The sequence below is a fragment of the Bos grunniens genome, chromosome X (genome assembly GCF_055505025.1).
Source record: "Bos grunniens cultivar Pamir isolate PY7600 chromosome X, Bosgru_T2T1.0, whole genome shotgun sequence".
NCBI classification, from domain to species: domain Eukaryota; kingdom Metazoa; phylum Chordata; class Mammalia; order Artiodactyla; family Bovidae; genus Bos; species Bos grunniens.
Window position 1 is genome coordinate 126,983,312 of NC_141194.1, and position 22,408 is coordinate 127,005,719.

The following is a 22,408-nucleotide window of genomic DNA, read 5'->3' on the forward strand; positions in this document are numbered from 1 at the left end:
CAACAAATTGAAAAATAAAAACCATATGATTATCTCAATAGATGCAGAGAAAGCCTTTGACAAAATTCAACATCCATTTATGATAAAAACTCTCCAGAAAGCAGGAATAGAAGGAACATACCTCAACATAATAAAAGCTATATATGACAAACCCACTGCAAACATTATCCTCAATGGTGAAAAATTGAAAGCATTTCCTCTAAAGTCAGGAACAAGACAAGGGTGCCCACTTTCACCATTACTATTCAACATAGTTTTGGAAGTTTTGGCCACAGCAATCAGAGCAGAAAAAGAAATAAAAGGAATCCAAATTGGAAAAGAAGAAGTAAAACTCTCACTATTTGCAGATGACATGATCCTCTACATAGAAAACCCTAAAGAGTCCACCAGAAAATTACTAGAAATAATCAATGACTACAGTAAAGTTGCAGGATATAAAATCAACACACAGAAATCCCTGGCATTCCTATACACTAATAATGAGAAAACAGAAAGAGAAATTAAGGAAACAATTCCATTCACCATTGCAACGGAAAGAATAAAATACTTAGGAATATATCTACCTAAAGAAACTAAAGACCTATATATAGAAAACTATAAAACACTGGTGAAAGAAATCAAAGAGGACACTAATAGATGGAGAAATATACCATGTTCATGGATTGGAAGAATCAATATAGTGAAAATGAGTATACTACCCAAAGCAATTTATAGATTCAACGCAATGCCTATCAAGCTACCAACAGTATTCTTCACAGAGCTAGAACAAATAATTTCACAATTTGTATGGAAATACAAAAAACCTCGAATAGCCAAAGCGATCTTGAGAAAGAAGAATGGAACTGGAGGAATCAACCTACCTGACTTCAGGCTCTACTACAAAGCCACAGTTATCAAGACAGTATGGTACTGGCACAAAGACAGAAATATTGATCAATGGAATAAAATAGAAAGCCCAGAGATAAATCCACGCACATATGGACACCTTATCTTCGACAAAGGAGGCAAGAATATACAATGGATTAAAGACAATCTCTTTAACAAGTGGTGCTGGGAAATCTGGTCAACCACTTGTAAAAGAATGAAACTGGACCACTTTCTAACACCATACACAAAAATAAACTCAAAATGGATTAAAGATCTAAACGTAAGACCAGAAACTATAAAACTCCTAGAGGAGAACATAGGCAAAACACTCTCTGACATACATCACAGCAGGATCCTCTATGACCCACCTCCCAGAATATTGGAAATAAAAGCAAAAATAAACAAATGGGACCTAATTAACCTTAAAAGCTTCTGCACATCAAAGGAAACTATTAGCAAGGTGAAAAGACAGCCTTCAGAATGGGAGAAAATAATAGCAAATGAAGCAACCGACAAACAACTAATCTCAAAAATATACAAGCAACTCCTACAGCTCAACTCCAGAAAAATAAACGACCCAATCAAAAAATGGGCCAAAGAACTAAATAGACATTTCTCCAAAAAAGACATACAGATGGCTAACAAACACATGAAAAGATGCTCAACATCACTCATTATCAGAGAAATGCAAATCAAAACCACTATGAGGTACCATTTCACACCAGTCAGAATGGCTGCGATCCAAAAGTCTACAAATAATAAATGCTGGAGAGGGTGTGGAGAAAAGGGAACCCTCTTACACTGTTGGTGGGAATGCAAACTAGTACAGCCACTATGGAGAACAGTGTGGAGATTCCTTAAAAAACTGGAAATAGAACTGCCTTATGATCCAGCAACCCCACTGCTGGGCATACACACTGAGGAAACCAGAAGGGAAAGAGACACGTGTACCCCAATGTTCATCGCAGCACTGTTTATAATAGCCAAGACATGGAAGCAACCTAGATGTCCATCAGCAGATGAATGGATAAGAAAGCTGTGGTACATATACACAATGGAGTATTACTCAGCCATGAAAAAGAATACATTTGAATCAGTTCTAATGAGGTGGATGAAACTGGAGCCTATTATACAGAGTGAAGTAAGCCAGAAGGAAAAACATAAATACAGTATACTAACGCACATATATGGAATTTAGAAAGATGGTAACAATAACCCGGTGTACGAGACAGCAAAAGAGACACTGATGTATAGAACAGTCTTATGGACTCTGTGGGAGAGGGAGAGGGTGGGAAGATTTGGGAGAATGGCAATGAAACATGTAAAATATCATGTAGGAAACGAGTTGCCAGTCCAGGTTCGATGCATGATGCTGGATGCTTGGGGCTGGTGCACTGGGATGGCCCAGAGGGATGGTATGGGGAGGGAGGAGGGAGGAGGGTTCGGGATGGGGAACACATGTATACCTGTGGCGGATTCATTTTGATATTTGGCAAAACTAATGCAATTATGTAAAGTTTAAAAATAAAATAAAATTGGAAGAATTAAAAAAAAAAAAAACTAAAAAAAAAAAAAAAAAGAAAGCAGAAAGTATTCTTGAGGGAAAGTGATGCCAGAACAGATGTATTTTAACTGGGGACCTCAGAAGCCCCAGGTGAAAAATAATAGTCTGCAGTTCCATAAATCTTCCAGAGGAAAACAATGTGGTTGACTTTGCAGGTTTAAGTCCTCTGTGGCATAAAAGGCTGAGCAAATCCGTATGCTCCATGGAGCACACAGGTGATGGAAAAGCATAGATAGGGATTGGTGGAGGCAGAGGGCAGAACCGAGGGAGGGCAGGAATCTAGTGGAGCTCTCAGACTTCAGTTGCCCTCCCGGCGGCCCCCCTCCCCGCACCCAGAAGGAGAGGCAGTAGTACCAACTGGCTTGCTCCTGTGGCTGCGGGAGGCCAAAGCTTCAGGTACACCAAAGAGACAGCAGGGGGAGGCTGTGAGGGGGTTTCAGCTGTAGGACACCCTGAAAGTCGCAGGGTGGCTTTGTCTTTCCCAAATCCAGGGAAGGTTGATGAATAGAATCCCTTCCATTTCCTGTGTTCTTTTTTCTTCCTTTGGATCTCGGCTACCCACTCTGTGCAGCTGAGGGCAAGCAGATGAGAACTGGGTGAAGGAGCTACAGATGAGGCGGAAGGAGTGAGTTGTTTCGGATGGTGCGCAGTGAAGGCGCCCCCGCAGCCGGATTCACACAGAAGCTGCCACCTACCGAACCCGTCCCAGGACGAGCCAGGCCCTTACCCATGCTCACGGCCGCACTGGACCCACGACAGTCGCCAGGTGGGTGCTACCCACGCCAATTTGACCAGTCACGAAGCTGCGGCTCAGAAAGGCCGAGTGGCCTGCCCTGGTTAAGTGGTAGAGCTGCTGTGTCTAAATAGAGAGTTTATGCCCTTGACCCTGACACAGTGCTGCGTTTTGACGCCCTGAGACTAAGCAGCTCTTCTGACCAGCTCAGAATCAAGCTGATCACTAACGAAGACGGGTCCTCGTGGATAGACCGCTTCTGCGTGTCAGCCACTGTGCTCAGTGTCCACTGATTGATGTGATGTGAATTGCCAACACAACACCCCCAGGTTTTCTGATATAATTCAAAGAATCCACCAGTAGATGGCGCAGCTCCACTGGGTTTTCGAGTTATAGGAGGCTCTGCACACTCACGTTGACATATATTACTCCCACTTCCTTCGTGTGTCCCAAGGCCTCTCTTCTCTTTCTTATCTTGCCCTTATCAAAACTGGCTGTGCACGGATGACTGTCCCTGTCGCTGAAGGCCTTGGCAACACAACACCTTTAGGGCTTTCTGATGTAGTTCAAGGGATCAACCAGCAGGTGGCGATGCTCCACTCAGAAATCGGAAGAATGTAATCGGTTCCTGCTGCTGCTGCTAAGTCGCTTCAGTCGTGTCCGACTCTGTGCGACCCCATAGATGGCAGCCCACCAGGCCCCGCCGTCCCTGGGATTCTCCAGGCAAGAACACTGGAGTGGGTTGCCATTTCCTCCACCAATGCATGAAAGTGAAAAGTGAAAGTGAAGTCGCTCGGTCGTGTCCGACTCTTAGCGACCCCATGGACTGCAGCCTACCAGGCTCCTCCGTCCATGGGATTTTCCAGGCAAGAGTACTGGTGTGGGGTGCCATTGCGGTTCCTAAGTTATTTATTTTGGCTGTGCTGGGTCTTTTCTCTGGCTACAGCGAGCCAGGGCTACTCTTGGTTTCAGTACGTGGGCTTTTCATTGCCGTGGCTTCTCTTGTTTCGAAGCACAGGCTCTAGTGCCAGAAGGCTTCAACGGTTGTGGCCACCTGGCTTCGTTGCTCTGTGGCAAGTGGGATCTTCCTGGACCAGAGATGGAAGCCTTGTGCAGTGAACTGGCAGGATAATTCTCAACCACTGAACCATCAAGGGAGCACTGGAAGGTGAAATCTTAACTGCTGGATAACCAAGGAAGTCTCACAAGTCATGGATTTAGATGCAAGGACATATGACAGGGGCTTGGTTGCAGAAACAAGACATGAACTTGTCCCCTGGGACCAGAGGGGAATCTGCCACAGGGTGCAACTGATCAGAATCGTGCAGAAAAGCCTGAGCTGAAAGTCAGGAAACCTGGATGCTATTCTTGGCTCTGCCACCCATTAGTTTTGTGGTTTTGGGTACGTCACTGTACGTCCTTTTTCAGTTCATTTAAAATACAGTTTACTTATGTCAACCTCTCGACTCTCAAGATATCAGGGAGTAGTGCTTTTCAAACTCTAATGTGCACTGGAATCACCAGTTATTATGAAAGTGTAAGTCCTAATTCAATAGGCCTGTGGTGGAGGCCTCAGAGTGACAAGTTCCCAGGTGATACTGATGCTGCTGGTCCCTGGACCACACTTTGACTAGCAGGCAAGCGTCCACTACAGAAGTGGCTCAAGGGCGCTCACTGCTGGTGTGGAGGCCAGAGGCAGGACTCTAGTCACCAGCCCCTCCCCAGCTTCAGCAAGAGCAGCTTGTCTTTTGATGTCCTGAGACTGAGCAGCTCTTCTGACCAGCTCTGAATCGAGCTGATCATAACAAAGATGGGGTCTTGTGTACAGACCACTTCCACGAGTCAGTCACCGTGCTCACTGTTCAGTGATTGATGTGTACTGGTTCACATGTTCCTCAGAGAACCATGGAATTACTCACCATCTCGCAGACGAAGTGAACGACAGAGAATCTGAATGTGCTCAGTCGCTCAGTCCTGTCTTACCCTTTATGACCCCCCATGGACCATAGCCCGCCAGGCTCCTCTGTCCTTGAAATTCTCCAGGCAAGAATGCTGGAGTGGGTAGCCATTCCCTTCTCCAGAGGATTTTCCTGACCCAGGGATCGAACCTGCCTCTCAAGCGGGTTTCAAGCAGATTCTTTACCACTCAGCCACCAGGGAAGCCCAGAGAGTCTGAAGGACCTGGCCAAAGTGACTCCGCTCAAGAGTCTGGGTTCGAACCCAGCTAGTTTCCCCTCCCAAGTCTGCTCCAAGCACCACGTGCCTGGTGTATAAGAGGTAATGACAATTTCCAGTACTGCTGGTGTTCTGAAAAGTCCCTGGTGACTTAAGGGGGTACCCTGCATCCCAGATGTATTTGCAAATCTTGTGGTGTGCATAGAAATCTGAAGCACATGGTCAGTTCATAGATTCTTATTTGCTCAAGATCTTGCACCTCCTATAACTTGAAAACCTGTATATCTCGTCCTCACGGTTTGTTCATTACAGAAAGCAAATTCTGCCAAAACTTGGTGAAGGCTCCATGCTCCAGTCCAAGGCTGGCCAGAGCTGGTGGATCCCTTGAACTATATCAGAAAACCCTGTGGGTATTGTGTGACCAAGAACTTCATTGACAGAAGCAGTCATGCATATGCAGTCAGCTTTGTTTTTTAAATTGAAGTACAGCTGATATACAATATTGTGTTAGTTTTAGGAGCACAGCAAAGTGATTCAGTTTTATATACGTATATTCTTTTAAAAACTTTTCTGAGTTATTAGAAAATAGTGAACATCGTTGCCTATGCTTTACAGTAAATCCTTGTTTATTTAATATATAGTAGTGTGTATATGGGAGAAGGCGATGGCATCCCACTCCAGTACTCTTGGCTGGAAAATCCCATGGACAGAGGAGCCTAGTAGGCTGCAGTCCATGGGGTCACGAAGAGTCGGACATGACTGAGCGACTTCGCTTTCACTTTTCACTTTCATGCATTGGAGGAGGAAATGGCAACCTACTCCGGTGTTCTTGCCTAGAGAATCCCAGGGACAGCGGGGCCTGGTGGGCTGCCGTCTATGGGGTCGCACAGAGTCGGACACAACTGAAGTGACTTAGCAGCAGCAGCAGTGTGTATACGTTAATACCATACTCCTAATTTATCAAGTGTTTAATTTCAAAAATATACAAACAAATCAGGAAACTCAATATAAAAAAAATGAAAAAAAATGGGCAGAAAAGCTAAACAGACATTTCTAAAAAAAAGACATAGATGCTAAGGGGATGAGAAGAGAGGTCTTGGGGCACAGAAAGGGAGTGGGAGGAATGGTGCCAAGATGAGGTTGTAGAGCCTCTGCTTTAGCCATATGACTGGGATTCCCAGGGTGACAGAGACTGGCTTTCTGTTAAATTTGACCTTGCAGAAAGGGCGCCCGGCAAGGCAAGGTCAAACTGCAGTATTTCGCAGGTGGCATGTACATGGAGAGTTGCCATCATCATGAAGTCATAGAAAATGAGAAAACAGAAACATAGAGAAAATAGTCTACTGGTCTCAAAACATCAAAGAGAACTGAGAAGTTGCTTCCCTGGGGCCTGCACTACTGTGCCTGTAGGCCAGGAAACGGGTGTAGGGAGGCACAGTGCCATGCCCACATGCCCAGAGCTGGTGATCTGTGGAGCTGGAACCCACCCGGCCTTTCATTCCTGGACTGGGGCTCTGCCCTCTGTACTCCTGGGTGCAAAACCCTGTTGTAGAGAGAGGTAGGAAAAGCAGGATGGAGAACACTCCACGGGGTCTGGGTTAAGGATGTGCACAACATCTGAATAAAAAATGCTTTAAAAAGTGCTCTGATCTGCCGTGGTATTCACCTGGAAACAACTTTCGATAAGACTTTCCAAAAAAATTGCCTCGAGAACATCGATGGAATTACCTTCCAGTTGTATCTGGGGCATTCATTGGAATTCCTGCCACATGTGTCCTGACATTTCTTTTTAATCTGCACCATGTTAAAATGCAATCTTTGGCTGCCAGTCTCTGGGAACTGGGAAAGTCACCTATTGCCGGGGTCCAGCCCTGGCTGATCCAGGGTATTTGAAGGAGAGATGGCCTAGGCGACTATTTATAAGCTAATTAGAGATATAAAGAGTAATAGAATGAGCATAGCTCAGTCGGAAAATTCAGTGGAGAAAAGAGGCTGAGTAGCTTGGTTTACGCGGAAAATCAATATAACCAGTGACACCAGGTTAGCTCTGACCACGGAGGCCGCAGGCGCTCTCTCGAATAGCGGAAGGTGCCCCACCTTAGACACCTTCTCGAGTGGGTCTTAGAAGCCCAGGCAAATAAATGGTCACAGAGGATATCCGCGCTCCAGATCGAGACTTCAGCCAGAAGTTAAAGGGAAGAATGACATGGGGAGACCAAGCGTTGGGGAGCAAGGCCCGTAGCTTTATTTTTAACAGGGGTTTTTATACCCTAAGTTACACATAGAGGATAATAGGGGATGCAAAGTCAGCAGTTTTTGATCCTTATCAAAAACCAGGGTTTCTTTCCTGCAAATGTATCATATACAAATGGTTTAGGTGATTTACATCATCTTCTGGCCAGAAGGCCTATTAACATTTTATGACTCTTGACAAGGACTTATCAACAAAGACTTATTTTCTCTAAGAGTAATTATTTTAAGGTTTGGCACCATCTTCCGAAGATAAAATTGCATTCCTATAGGGCGAATGTGTAATCGGTTTACAACAAAGGAAAGAATTTATTACTTTAAGGGTCTAAAGTTATTAACACCAAGGCCACTACTTATTTTTTCTACATACCAACTATTAATTAATACATATCCAAGGATACAATTCAGGGGATGTGAAAACTTGGCAGCAGGCATTGACTCATCAATGAAATCTTTTACTAGTTTTATTCTGACAGTTTCTAACTCTCTGAGAGGCTCTAAGCTATTTGAATATCTTAAGCTTCCCGAGCCTCTCAAGGCTGGGAGACTGTAAACAATCCTTTGCATAGCTGTAGGAGTCCGGGTAAACTTGTCAGGCGAGTTAGAGAGCCATCTGAGGGGTTTGGATTTAAACACTCCTAATTGCCCAGGAATTTTATTAATTGGAGCTGTAAGTTAACTTTGACAGAGAGAGCGAGATGGTGGTGGGGGACAGCCCCCCAGTAAAGTCAGAGGTGAGAGCACAAAGCAATAAAGTAGGCAGACTCTGGTTTTTTGGGGGTAGATGCTCAAGAATATCTGGGCGGACTCCTGAGGCTCGATCCCGCCTTTGCGTATACCGAGCCTCCTTCCTCATGACCTTTGTCACGAGTGGAATGCCTCACCGGCTCCCGGGAACCTATGGCTCTGCTGGTCTGGGTGGCCAGGCTGCTCTGAGTTAACCTTGGACCTGGAGCTGGCCATAGCAATGACACCCCAGATTACTTCCTGGGTACACGAGGGGTCACATTCCTCCTGGCTGAACCCTCCCATGAGCCCTGCACCTATTATGCTCTCACATGGTCTGTGTGGGCTCCTCTGTCTGGTCCATGGGTTCAGTGCTCAGGGCCTACTTTGGGGTCGGGCATGGAGAGGAGCCCAGGAAATATGTCTTGCCAAATGAGCGGCTCAGGGTCTCTGAAGAATCGCCTTCCCTGAGGCCCTCTGGGTGCCACTGTGACCCCATTATCAGGGTGAATGTTAATGAGCTACAGGGGATGTGTGGCATAAATTGGGGTGTGGGAGGCAGGGCAAGGAGGGATTCCTGAGAAGACCTTGGATTTCTGGGTAAGGGGTGTTGTGGGTGGATGAGCATGGCGGTTGCTGCAGATGGACCCTGTGGTGGCCACAGAGAGGGAGGGCTGTCATGGCAGCCACTGAGGGAAGCCTCGAGAAAGGCTTGGTGACCAGGCAAGGGAGAAGCTGGCCTGAGGTAGCCTTGGGGACTGCTCTGCAGAAGAGGTAGAGGCTCCCAGGTTCAGTCTGGTTCCCAGTGCTGAGGTGGAACACAGCCTCAAGATAATCAGGGGCTTCTGCCACTGTCAGCGGGGCAGTGGGGAGTGAGATTGTCTCTGAGTGCACAGGGTTGGGGGGGATACCCAGTGCCTTGGTGGGGAGCTGTGGCCCATGGAGGCCTACTGTTTGTGGAGGTTGGGAAAGTCGGTCATAGGCCCCAGGAGGCGCTCTGGCCAGAGGGGAAGCCCCACCATGCTGGCTTTCATGGGTAGGCACTGTCTGGGCATCTTCCTCCTGCCTGGTTGGGTGTGGGGGGCAGCAGAAGGGCCAGAATGGGCCTCCCTGGAGGGGCTGGGCAAGTGGGTGCAGGGAGCTGAGAGCTGGATGGGGTGCAGGGTGCAGGCTCAGAAGCAGCCTCAGGCCCAGGAAAATCATGGGTGCCAAGAAGGAGACCCAGAGGCAGCGAGAACACTGGACCAGAAGCCACAGGCTGTGCCTGGGCCCAGATGCTGAGTCAGCCCTTAGCTCAGGGTGGTGGAAGTGAAAGAGCAGAGCAGGAGGTGACAGGAAAGACACAGCAGCAGAGGTCTGGCTGAGACCAGAGGCTGAGGCTAAGGAGGGAGAGCAGACAATCATCTCTTGGGGGGGGCCGAGGGTGCCCAGATAAGGGCTGGGGAGGCTGTGTGCTCTTCCTCCCTGCCTGGGTAGGTGAATGCAGGCGTGGAGGTGGGGTCTGAGCTGGATCCTGGTCTAAGGGTGGGCAGAGTCAGGAGGCAGACAGGGAGGATGGGGAGCAGAGAATGAGTCCCTCCAGTGGGGTGACAGGACCCTCAGGGAATGTCAGGGCCAGGCCTTAAGATCTGCCAGTAGCTCAGAGCCTTGGTCCTGTCGTGGGACTCTGCTTAAGCACAGGTATCAGCCACCCCACCACCTGATGTTTCTGTTTCTGTGCGCAGAAGAGGGCCCTACCTTCCTTCCTCTGAGGTGGGTGCTGTGCTTCTCTGCAGGCCTCCCTCCCACAGCCTCTGACCACCACCCCCGCTCCCTCTGCAGCAGTCTCGGAGTCCCCACCCCGGGCCCTGTGATGGGACAGCTTGAGTCTAAGGTGGAGGGAAGGGAAGCTGGTCTCTGGTCCCCAACGTTGATCTTCTTCAAACCTGGGCACCAACCTGGCTGCCAGGGAAGCGATGGGTCCCTGCCACCTGCTGCTGCAGAGAGGCCTCTGGGTGACACAAAATGATCTGCAGACGGCCCATTTCACCTCACCTACCCCAGCCCATCCTTGGGGTTCAACTGAATTAAGTGCTTTCTAACACCAGGCTTTAAAATAAAGAAAACACTTAGCTGTCTGGTTATTCAAATAGTTTGTGAATGGGACAAACTGGGACACTCGCTACATCTTAGGCCAGGCCTGTGCTGCTGACTTCTCATCATGGGAGCAGCGCTCCAAGTCAAGTCCTGTCTCAGAGCATCTTCTGAACAGGCCACCATCCCTGCCATGACCCTACCCACTTATAGCCCTCAGGATGCTCCCCTGCCCCAGCTTCTGGCCACCAGAGTAGGGTGAGCTCACCCCCAGCCCCTTTCCTCCAAGGGGGCACCACACCAGAAACAAGAGGCCTCCAGTTTTCATTTTATTCAATTCAAAGAATATTTTTTATTAACTTAGACAGACACAAGATGTGACAACACTGGAAACAAGAACATTTCTCTGACCAGACTGCGCTGACTGGTGCAGAGTTCATCACACACAGAAAAGGAACAGTGGTCTTATTCAAGTCAGTGATTGTGTGTAAGCTCCACTGCCTGAAAAACAGACTGCAAATAAAGTGCAAAGAGAGCAGCAGGGGCCCAGTTGGGAGATGAGGAAGAGACGGGAGAGCAGAAGCAGCCAACGACTCAAGATCAAAACGGTAAGAAGAGCAGTGGCAGGAACACGTGCTGAGGACGTGTCCCCGCCCCTCCCACGGCCAACATCTTTGGGGGCGGACAGCCCCAGCCAGAGCCCCACAAGGAGCGGGGATTCTCTGCAGGTGACGAGGGGTCTCTGAGCCTGGGGCCCCTGAATCTCCAACATACTTTCTCCACGTTGGGAAGCAGCCTCCCAGGGCCCAGGCAGCTCCAACAGAGCCACGAGCCCGGAAAGGACAGGGAGCCCGTCCTGCACTGCACACCAGCTAAACAGCTCTGCACCCTCTGCAGCGCATAGTCACTCGTGTGTACACAAGCAATCACACACTTGTGCACAGACACCCATTCACAAATGCACACTGACACATGTATTCACACACACACACTCACATCCGCACATTCACACACAAACATCTGTGCATTCGTGCATCTGTACTCATACCCACACACTCATCCACACACCCCCTCACACACTCACACACTCAAGCCCTCATGCATGTGCATACATACTCGCACATACATGCCCACACCCACCCCACACTCACACATGCACTCAACATGTGCGCTCACACACCCATTCACACACAGGCACACACATATTAAGTAAAGACACTCCCTAGTGCCCTCCCCAGGTCCTCTCAGGCTGGCCCAGGAAGAGGCTGCAGCTGGGGATCCAGTCACCCAGAGGGTGAGATCCGAACTTGAAAAGGGCACATTTACGCATCAGCCCCAAGGAGGCCCCTGTTTCTCTGCTCCTCTCCTCCCCTGCAGCCCAAGTCACAGTCTCTCAGAACTCCAGGGATGCAGTCCAAAGGCTGGCAGTCTCCCGGAAGTGGTCCTGGAGGGACACAGTTGGGGTGGAGGAGGGGCCACCAGGACCAGGGGTTTCCAGGCAACTTGGCACAAGGGAGGAAGCCATCAGCACCATTCCATCTGTGGGAATCTGCGGGGGGCATGTGGTAGCCTGGGTGCAGCCTCAGGCCTCGGGGTGAGGCAGGCAGAGCTCTTCAGCCGGGCCCTGGGTGGCTGAGAAGGGCACATGGTGTGAGGCTCAGCCCCTCTGTCCCAGGGGCAACCAGGCTGCTGTGGTTCTTAGTCCCAGGAACTGAGGACCAGGACCGCAAGCAATCAGTGAGGGGGCAGATGTGGATGTGGGATGGGGGTGAGGGCCAGGGCCTCTCCTGGCTCCCCTCAGTGCCGCTCCTGGTGCACCAGTCAGCAGCACAGCCAGGACCGCTGCAGGCCCATCCAGAGCAGATGCTCCTGTGTGATCCTAGCAGGAGGGGGAGCCTGGAGACAGAGACATGGGGTCATGCGTGGGTCTCAGCTCCACCCCACCCACTTGTATTCCTTCCCTCCTATTACACTCAGCCCCAGGAGCCAGCCGACACCCCCACCCATACTGAGAGACCTGTGCCACTCAACACCAAGGAACCTCTGGTTAAGCCTTGCATGGGGCTTGGGTTGGGTGGGGAGGCCTGACTGTGTGTGAATACCTTGCTCCCCAGGGGTTCTGGGACTCATCTCTCCTGGACCATCTCAGCTTAGACTGTCCCCTGGTTCTTCCCTGTGACTTGCCATACACCCCACCTTCCCTGCCACGGGCCTTTCTCTCTAGATCCCTTGGGAGCCTGTGCTCCCTTCCCCCATCCCACTGTGCCAGGTCTCCCAGAGACTGGGGGGCAGGTGGGGAATTCAGGCCCGGAGGCAGGTTCAGCTCCCCCACTTCTGATCTATGTGACAAGGGCAAATGTCTCCCTTCCCAGAGCCCAGCAGATGGGGAGAACAGAGCTACGCCAGAGTGTCTCTAGCTCCATCCATCCTCCCTCATGCCAGTACTGGATCACCAGGCCACCCCTCCCCTTGGGCTCTCCACCTGGAAGGCCCTGCCTCTCCTTGAGGGGTCAGGCCCTTCTCTCGTGCGCTCCCCAGGCAACTCTAGGGGCAGGGGTGCCCCAGGCAGGGATTTGATTCTCTTGACCACAGAGGGGGCAGTTCACCTTCTATAACACCAGTTCTTGCAAGAAAAACATGGGGACTTGAGAGTTTCCTCCTCACCCAAAGACGTCCCTGTCTCCCCAACTGTCGCCTACCCTACAAGCCTCTTCTCCATCTGCTCTCCCATCCCAGCCTGACAGCTGCCCTCCACTCAAGGAGACCCCCACTTTCCCAAATCCTTTGGGACACAGGGGCTGCTTGAGGCTGTCCAGGACTGGAGCACCGCATTCTGTGGCACCAGGAGGGCACTGATAGGAGGTGGAGGGAGCGTGGCTGAGATGGGGCAGGGCTGGGAGGAACACGTCTTTCCCTCTTCCCTGTCCCCTGATGCAAAGCTTTGGAGGGTGGAGAGGAGCAAGAGAGACAGCAGGAGCAGGCAGAGAGCAGTCCCAGAGACCCGCCAGGAGGAAGTCTTGTGAAGGGCTGAGAAAGAGACAGACCTGGGCTTGGGCCAAGAACACAACCATCCATCCAGGCTGCCTCTCGAGGGGTGGAGGACAAGGGGGCCAGCATCCGCTCTCTTCCAGGGCTTTCTGGGCCTCTCCTGGGCCATTTCCCTCTATTCCCCTGTGTTTAGGTGACACTACCGGGGCCGTGGGCCAAGGTGATGGGCTGACCCTCGGAGATGCCCAGGCAGCTGCCCCTCATCCCCATCTTGGATATATGACAAGGGAGTCCAGAGGGCCTGCATGCACCCTGCCTTGCCTGCTCTCGGCCAGGCAGCTTTCCAGGCTGGTTTCCTCAGGTCCCTTCCTCGTCTCCCCAAGCCACGCGGCAGCCTGGACATCTAGATGTCATGGCCACCACCTCCCTCCAGCCCGCCAAGTCCAACCTCTGGCCTCCTACCTTTTCGGTCGGGGTCAGTCATTCATGTTCCTACTGAAGAATTTCTTCCTTCTGCTCCCCGCTTCGGCCAAAGTGAGGCAACAGGTCGGCTGCACTCAGATAATTTTCTCGAGTTCGATGCAAAGGGCCCGTTTTGAGAGTTTCAGTGCAGTTCGTCACCGGCCGCGAAGTGGCTGGCCAGAGCCGGGGCTCGGTGGCTGCGTCCTCCGCGGAGGTCTAGGGCCCGGAGGCCTGATCCGCTCCTTCCTCGTCCCCCGGAGCGTCCCGGCGGCCCCCGGCCCAGTGATCCTTCATGCTGATGCCCCTGCCGTCGCGGCCGGGCGGAGGTGGTAGCGGGCGTTCACTCGATCCTCACCTGCAGGCGCACGTTGAGCATCACCGGGCCACGATATAGAAATAGGGGAAGTTCCTGCGCAGACGCCAGGCCAGGTCGAAGAAGGCGATCAACGTGCGCGTGAGCCCCTTTCAGAAGGCACCGTAGGAGCCGCGGATCGCGGCTGAGCGCGCCAGCCGCACTGCCACGCCCGACAGGGCCGCTGCTGCCACCGCCGCAGACAGAGCCCCAGACGCCGCCATGGGCCCGGGCCGGCGCGGGCCCCGCGGACCGACCGCAGCACGAGCTGGCGGACAGGTGGACGCGAGGCCTGGAGCCGCTGGCCAACAGCAGTCGCGTCCCACTCCGCCCTGTTCTGCCGCGCCCCGCCTTCAGTCTCCCCTCAGGGGCTGGGCTCCCGATGACTCCTCCGCCACAGCCAAGGCCCCACCTGAGCTGCCTAGGGACAGCTCCGCCCCCTCGCCTGCACGCACATTGGCGACCGCCTGCGCAGCTCCGCCCCTAGCATGGCCCTGCCCCTTGTCCGGTACCACAGAGCTGCTGCCAACGACTCAGCCCCACCCCCGGTACCTGCCCCTCCGAGAAGCCCCGCCTCCTCCCAGACTCCTAAGAGAGCCGGCGGGCCTGAAAGCTTTTTTTTGTCAAGTGCTGCCCTCCTGGGATCCTTTTGCAGAATGCGCTATTCTGCAAGGAAGGCCCACCGGGAGCTCTTTATCCGTTTACACCATCCCCTTTCCCTCACTGTCTCCGCAGAAAATCTGGCCAGCTAGCCACTGCACTTTTAATTCATGTTTTTTTCTGGTAACTCTGCACTGTGGAATTTCACCAAACCTACATGCTCATTTTCCCCCCGTTCATGTGTATTTCGTGAATGCTCCTTTACCCCCATTGTCCTTACCTTTCATCCCATGGTGATTTCTATGCACTCCTCTTAGTCTGTCTTTGCCCTGGATGCTGCGCAAGGTCTTCTCAGCTGTACATTTGCCCTCATTCATTGCTGTTTATCTGCTCTTGGGTTTTAAAGCCCTTTCGTGGTTTCACCTAATGTTTATCTAAACCAAATCCAATTCAAAGTCCATGACATTTTCAGAATTATTGAAATGTGCTTGCTTCATTGTAGTCAGGACTTTTAAAAAGCCGTCTGCATTATGTAAAGATTAAAAATAAAATAAAATTAGAAAAAAAGAAAAGCCGTCTGCAAAAGTTGATTCATGAAGATTTCATCCCAGTTTTCACAAGGAGGGCTGGCCTAAGTTAATACCTTACTAATTCCTCTCAGAATGCCTGTTCAGTCATACTGAATATCTCTGTGACATCTGTATAAATGTTTAAGAAACCCAGCAGATTCATATACACTGATTGAGCAGTTGTCCTGGAGAAGAGAGAGTTTGAGAGGCACTAGGTTATTGGATCACAACAATATAACCATGCATGAATACGAATGCATAAAAAAATCAGGGTAGATAAATGTCACATTATTGAACATCATTTACTCTGGTTAAGGAAGTAGGAAGAAAGACATACCTTTTGTTTTTCGTGTATATGTATGTATATCCATTTGTGTATCTGTAACTATTACTTGTATAATACAACAAAAATATTTGAAACAGAAGGGGCCACATGAATATAGACTTAAGCTACATAGAAACCTTTTTTTTTTTTTTCCTAGACTGGATCCTGCCTCATTCATGTGCAGAGCCTGTTCCCTCCAATCATTTCTGAAACCTCTTCTTGGCCACATCTCATTTATCTTTAGCATTTTATTTTGAAATAATTATAGACTCAGGGAAGTTGCACAAATAGCACAAAAAAGACCTTGTGCCTTTTACCCACGTACCCCAATGGTGACATTTTCTGTAGATGCAGTATAATATTAAAACTAGGAAACTGACACTGGTATATTACTCTTGACTAGACTACAGGCCCAATTCGGGTTTCTCCATTTTTCTAACCTGCATTAATTTGTGTGTATGTGTGCCTGTATCGCTCTAGCAATTTTATCCCATGTCAGGATTCATGCAACCACCACTATGATCAAGATACAAAAATATTCCAACACCACAAAAGAACTGATTTGAGCCACCTCTTTGTACTTACTCAGCAACCCTATACATATTTTGTTAGAGTTTCATCTATTTCATTTCCTTTAGAATGGCTGTAAATGGTACTGTGTGCTTAATTTTGGTTTCCACATGTTCACTTTTCATATACAGAATGCAATTATTTTTAAAATTTATTTATTTGGCTGCACCAAGGTCTTAGTTGTGGCACACAGGATCTTCCGTCTTCGTTGTGGCATGTGGGATCTAATTCCCTACCCAGGGATAGAACCTGAGTCCCCCTGCGCTGGGAGATCAGGGTCTTAGCTACTGAACCACCAGGGAAGTCCCTGCAATTGAATTTTTAATGAAACTTTTTATTTAGAGGTAACTGTAGATTTACATACAGTTGCAAGAAAAAAATAGATCCCGCGTACATTTTACCCAATTTTCCACAGTTTTCCACATCTTTCAAAACTGCAGTATGGTGCAATATCAAAATCAGGACATTGACACAATCTACCGATCTTGTTCAGATTTCCCCAATTTACTTTTTCGTTTGTGTGTGCATGTTTGTGAATTGTTCTATGCAGTTTTATCACATATGTGCGTTCATGCATCCACCATCACAGTCAAGATACAGAACAGTTTCATAACTATAAGGATCCCTCATGTTGCCCTTTTTTTTGACCACACCCACTTCTCTCCTGTTCGCCTTCCTTAATGCTTCACAACCACTAATCTGCTGTCTATTTCTATAATTTAGTCTTTTTGAGAATGTTGTAAAAATGGAATCTTATAGGATGTAACTTTTGGGGATTGGGTTTTTTTTTTTTTTTTTTTTTTTACTTTGGAGATTGGCTTTTTCACTCAGTCTGGGATTTTTTTTTTCTCATTCTTCTTTGGAGAGTCATCCAAGTTGCTGGAAATGTCAAGTGTCAATAGTTCACTGCTTTTATTGCTAAGTTAGTATTCCTTCACATGATTTCACCAGAATTTGTATACCTCCTACCCAAGAAGGACACCAGGGCTTCCAGTTTGGAACTATTAGGGATAAAGCTGCTGTGAATATTTGTTCACTGATTATTGTGTGAACAAAATTTTCTCTTTATCTGGGATAAATGCCCAAGAGTACAATTTCTAAGCTGTATGGTAAGTGCCTGTTTAGTTTCATAAGACTCAGTTAAAATTTCCAATGTGGCTGTAACATTTTACACTCTGGGTCAGCAATTTCTGAATATATTGTTTCTCTACATCCTTGTCAGCCTTTGATGTTATCACTATTTTTAAAAATTTTAGCCGTTATGATAGGTGTATTGTGATATCTTATTGTGGTCTTAATTTATATTGGGGTTAGCCTAAAAGTTAATTGAAACTTTTTGGCTAACCCAATATTTCCCTTATGGCTAATAATGGCAAAAATCTTTTTATGTGCTTATTTTGTATCTGTATATTGTCTGTGCATGCACGCTAAGTCGCTTCAGTTGTGTCTGACTCTTCACGACCCTATGGACTGTAGCCTGCCAGGCTCCTCTGTCCATGGGATTCTCCTGGCAAGAATACTGGAGTGGGTTGCCATGCCCTCCTCCAGGGAATCCATGGATCAAACCCGCATCTCTTATGTCTCCTGCATTGGCAAGTGGGTTCTTTAAAACTAGCGCCACCTGGGAAACCCCATATGTCCTCCTTAGCTAAATGTCTTGTCATGTTCTAATTGAACTGCTTGTTTTTATTATTAAGTTTCGTGAGTTCTATATAATATATTCTAGATATGACTCTTTTGTTGGATAGATGGTTTGCAAATATTTTTCCACCCAATCTGTAGCTTGTATTTTCATTCTGTTAACAAGGGCTTTCTCACAGCACAATTTTTGATTTGATGAGGTCCAATTTATTTATGGATCATGGCTCTGGTATTATATGTCAGAACTTTTTACCAGGCCTTAGGTCTCAAAGATATTCTCCTATGTTTTCTTTTAAATTTTTTAAAGTTTTATTTCACATTTAAGTCTGTAGTCCATTTTGAGTTCATATTTATGTAGGGTTTGGAGGTTTAAATCCAGGTTCACTTTTTGACTAAAAATGCCCAATTGCTGGAGCACAGTTTGTTTAAAAAAGCTATCCCTCCTCCCTTGAATTTTTTTTCTTTCATCTTTGTCAAAAACCAGTGGAGCATATTTCTGTGGGTCTATTTTGATGTTCTCTCTTCTGTTGCTTTGGTCTATGTGTCTATCCATCCTCTCTCCAATATCACACTATTTTGATTACTGTAGCTATAGAGTATATGTTACTATTGGTTAGAGTGATTCCTCACACTTTATTTTTCTTCTTCAACATTTATTTCGCTATTCTAGGGCTGGTGTTCATCTGTACAAATTTTAGGATAAACTTGTCTATGGGTACAAAATGCTTGCTAGCAAGTGTTAAACTTACAGATCAGTTTGGGTGAGAATGGACATCATTTATATGTTTAATATTTCAGTCCATGAACACAGTTGTTATTGTTGCTGTTCAGTCGCTAAGTCATGTCCAGCTCTTTGCAACTCCATGAACTGCAGCAGGCCAAGTTCCCTGTCCTTCACCATCTCCCAGAGTTTTCTCAAACTCAAGTCCATTGCATCGGTGATGCCATCCAACCATCTCATCCTTTGTCATCCCCTTCTCCTCCTGCCTTAAATCTTTTCAAGTTTCAGGGTCTTTTCCAAATAAGTCAGCTCTTCGCATCAGGTAGCCAAAGTATTGGAGCTTCAGCTTCAGCATCAGTCCTTCCAATGAGTATTCAGGATTGATTTCCTTTAGGATTGACTTGTTTGATATCCTTGCAGTCCAAGGGACTTTCAAGAGTCTTCTCCAGAATCATAGTTCGAAAGCATCAGTTCTTTGGCTCTCAGCCTTTTTTATGGTCCAACTCTCACATCTGTACATGACTACTGAAAAACCACAGCATTGACTATATGGACCTCTGTTGGCAAAGCAATGTCTCTGCTTTTTAGTATGTTGTTTAGGTTTGTCAATAGCTTTTCTTCCAAGGAGCAAGCATCTTTTAATTTTGTGTCTGCAGTCACTGTTTGCAGTGATTTTGGAACCCAAGAAAATAAAATCTGTCACTGTCGCAATTTTTTCCCCATCTATTTGCCATGAAGTGATGGGACCAGATGCCATGATCTTGGTTTTTTGAATGTTGAGTTTTAAGCCAGCTTTTTCACTCTCCTCTTTGACCTTCACCAAGAGGCTCTTTAGTTCCTCATTGCTTTCTGCCATTAGGGTGGTGTCATCTGCATATCTGAGGTTGTTAATATTTCTTCTGGCAATCTTGATTCCAGCTTATGACTCATTTGGCATTTCCCATGAGTATATCTCTTTATTTATTTATTTAGATCCTTGATTTCTTTCACCAAAATTTGTATAATTTTCTGCATTCAGATCCTGTACATGTTTAATAAATTTCACCAAAATTTGTATAATTTTCTGCATTCAGATCCTGTGTATGTTTAATAAATATGTTCTTAGGTATTCATTTTCTTTGAAGCAATTATAAATTATATATATATATATATATATATATATATATATTAGTTTACATTTTTACATGCTTATTGTTACCATATAGAAATTATGGAGAATTAATTAGAAGTGTGGTTTTTTTCAACACATTTGGAGACTTTCTTGCTGTCCTTCTGTTATTAATTTCTAGTTTGATCCCATTGTGGTCAGAAATTAAACTCTGTATACTTTCAATTCTTTTAAATACTTAAAGATTTGTTTTATGACTTTAAGAAAAGCATTCTTCTGGAGTGTTTCCAGAGGAAGGCAATGTGGGTGATAAAAGAGCTGGATCCATGTCTTGTGATGAATGGATGAAAGAAACATTTGTGGTTTAGAGCAGCAGAGAATTGGTTGCCAACAGACCTTTTTGGCACCAAGGACTGATTCTGTGGAAGACAATGTTTCCATGGAACAGTGTTGGGGGGTGGTTTCAGGATGACTCAAATGCATTGCATTTATTGTGCACTTTATTCCTATTATTATCACATCAGCTCCACCTCAGATCATTAAGCATTAGATCCCGGAGGTGGGGGACACCTGGTTTAGAGATCAAAGACTTGGAAAGGACATATGACAGCATGTTCAAATACTTGAAAGTTTACCAGGCCCAAGAGAAATGAAATTACCACTGTACTATTGCATGGTTTGGAATTAAGACCGGAGGGCTGCAACCGTCCTTGGTCAACCTAGGGAATGGATAGACTTGAGGAGTAGTGAGACGACTGCCATCTTAAGTATACTAGCATCACCTAGAAATTAATTGTTGGTCTAGGATATTATTAAACTAAGTTTTCCATGATGAGGCCATTAAACTAGATGGCACAAAAGATCCTTCACAGTTCCAGGCTTGGTTGCTTTCAAGTTCACCATTGTTTATGTTATAAAATAAAGTAATTTTAGTTGTTGTGTGTAAGAAGCATAAAACTATGCTTAGAATGAATAAATCTTTAAAACACCATGAAAATTTGAAGTGAGGTTCTTGTGTACAGCATAGAATTTGGTGGTGTTTTTAAAAAATCTACTCTGCTAATTTCTTTTAATTGTTATTCCTACACCATTTACATTTAAAGTAATTATGTCATATTTAAGCTTAAGTCTGCTGCTTTATTATTTGTTTTCTGTTTCTCATTCCTCTGTTTTCCTTTTCTTGCTTTCTTGTAGGACACCTAAGCATTTTTTGGAAATTACTTTTGAATATAGCTCTTCATATGGTTTATTTTATTGTTTTATTTTATAGTTTTCAATGCAATATACATGTGTACATATCCTGGTTTACTGGTATCATCATTTCAATCACTTCATCAAGTAGAAAAATTTTGCTTCCATTTTGGTTCCTCTATCCTCCCACATTTAAATAGAAATAACTTAAGTATTTCCTCTGTGCACATTGAACTCACATCACATGATGGTACAGTTTTTGCTTTAACGATGAAACATGATCTTAAAAAATTCATGAGGAGTATTCTATTTGCCTTAACTTTTACTCACTTTATCGCTCTTCTTTCCTAAAGACCCATCCTTGTTGTGTTATAATTTCCTTTCTGGTTAATTGCCGGGGACAAGCCCCAGCTGATCCAGGGTATTCGAAGGAGAGACGCCCTAGGCGACTATTTATATGCTAATTAGAGATATAAAGAATGATAGAATGAGGATAGCTCAGTAGGAAAATTCAGTGGAGAAAAGAGGCTGAGTAGCTTGGTTTACGCGGGAGACCAATAAAACTTCAAGACAAGAAGTTTGCACCACTTACGTAGGCCGCAGGCACCCTCTCGAATAGCGGAAGGTGCCTCACCCTAGACACCTTCTCGAGTGGGTCTTAGAAGCCCAGGCATAATTAGTAAGCGTGGTGGGTTCTGCGTTCCAGATGGAGACTCAGCTGGAAGTTAAAGGGAAGAATGACATGGGGAGACCAAGCGTTGGGGAGCAAGGCCCGTAGCTTTATTTTTAACAGGGGCTTTTATACCCTAAGTTACACATAGAGGATAATAGGGGATGCAAAGTCAGCAGTCTTTGATTCTTATCAAAAACCAAGGTTTCTTTCCTGCAAATTTATCGTATACAAATGGTTTAGGTGATTTACATCATCTTCTGGCCAGAAGGCCTACTAACATTTTATGACTCTTGACAAGAACTTATCAACAAAGACTTATTTTCTCTAAGAGTAATTATTTTAAGGTTTTGTGCCATCTTCCAAAGATAAAATTGCATTCCTATAGGGCGGATGTGTAATGGGTTTACAACAAAGGAAATAATTTATTACCTTAAGGGTCTAAAGTTACTAACACCAAGGCCACTACTTATTTTTTTCTATATACCAACTATTAATTAATACACATTCAAGGATACAATTCAGGGGATGTGAAAACTTGGCAACAAGCATTGACTCATCAATGAAATCCTTTACTAGTTTATTCCGACAGTTTTTAACTCTCTGAGAGGCTCTAAGCTATTTGAATATCTTAAGCTTCCCATGCCTCTGGAGGCTAGGAGACTGTAAACAATCGTATGCATAGCTGCAGGAGTCCGGGTAAACTTGTCAGGCGAGTTAGAGAGCCATCTGAGGGGTTTGGATTTAAACACTCCTAATTGCCCAGGAACTTTATTAATTGGAGCTGTAAGTTAACTCTTTGACAGAGAGAGAGAGATGGTGG

General features: G+C 46.6%; 1 protein-coding gene, 1 long non-coding RNA gene and 1 pseudogene across 2 annotated transcripts in view; 1 reads left to right on the top strand and 2 right to left on the bottom strand.

The window, feature by feature from the left end:
* Nucleotides 1-14,422, bottom strand: part of LOC147341349 (zinc finger protein 75D-like) — a 41,983-nt gene extending 27,561 nt beyond the window's left edge. Inside the window, exon 1 of the mRNA XM_086389197.1 lies at nt 13,839-14,422. Within this exon, the coding sequence (XP_086245323.1) occupies nt 13,839-13,860 (22 nt within the window). The 5' untranslated portion in view covers nt 13,861-14,422. The remainder of the gene's footprint in view (nt 1-13,838) is intronic.
* On the bottom strand, nt 14,179-14,414 carry LOC147341350 (small integral membrane protein 10-like protein 2A; annotated as a pseudogene).
* Nucleotides 14,423-17,194: 2,772 nt separating the features above from the next.
* Nucleotides 17,195-22,408, top strand: part of LOC147341351 (uncharacterized) — a 34,729-nt gene continuing 29,515 nt past the window's right edge. The window contains exon 1 of the long non-coding RNA XR_015159600.1: nt 17,195-17,363. This is a non-coding gene — a long non-coding RNA (uncharacterized LOC147341351). The remainder of the gene's footprint in view (nt 17,364-22,408) is intronic.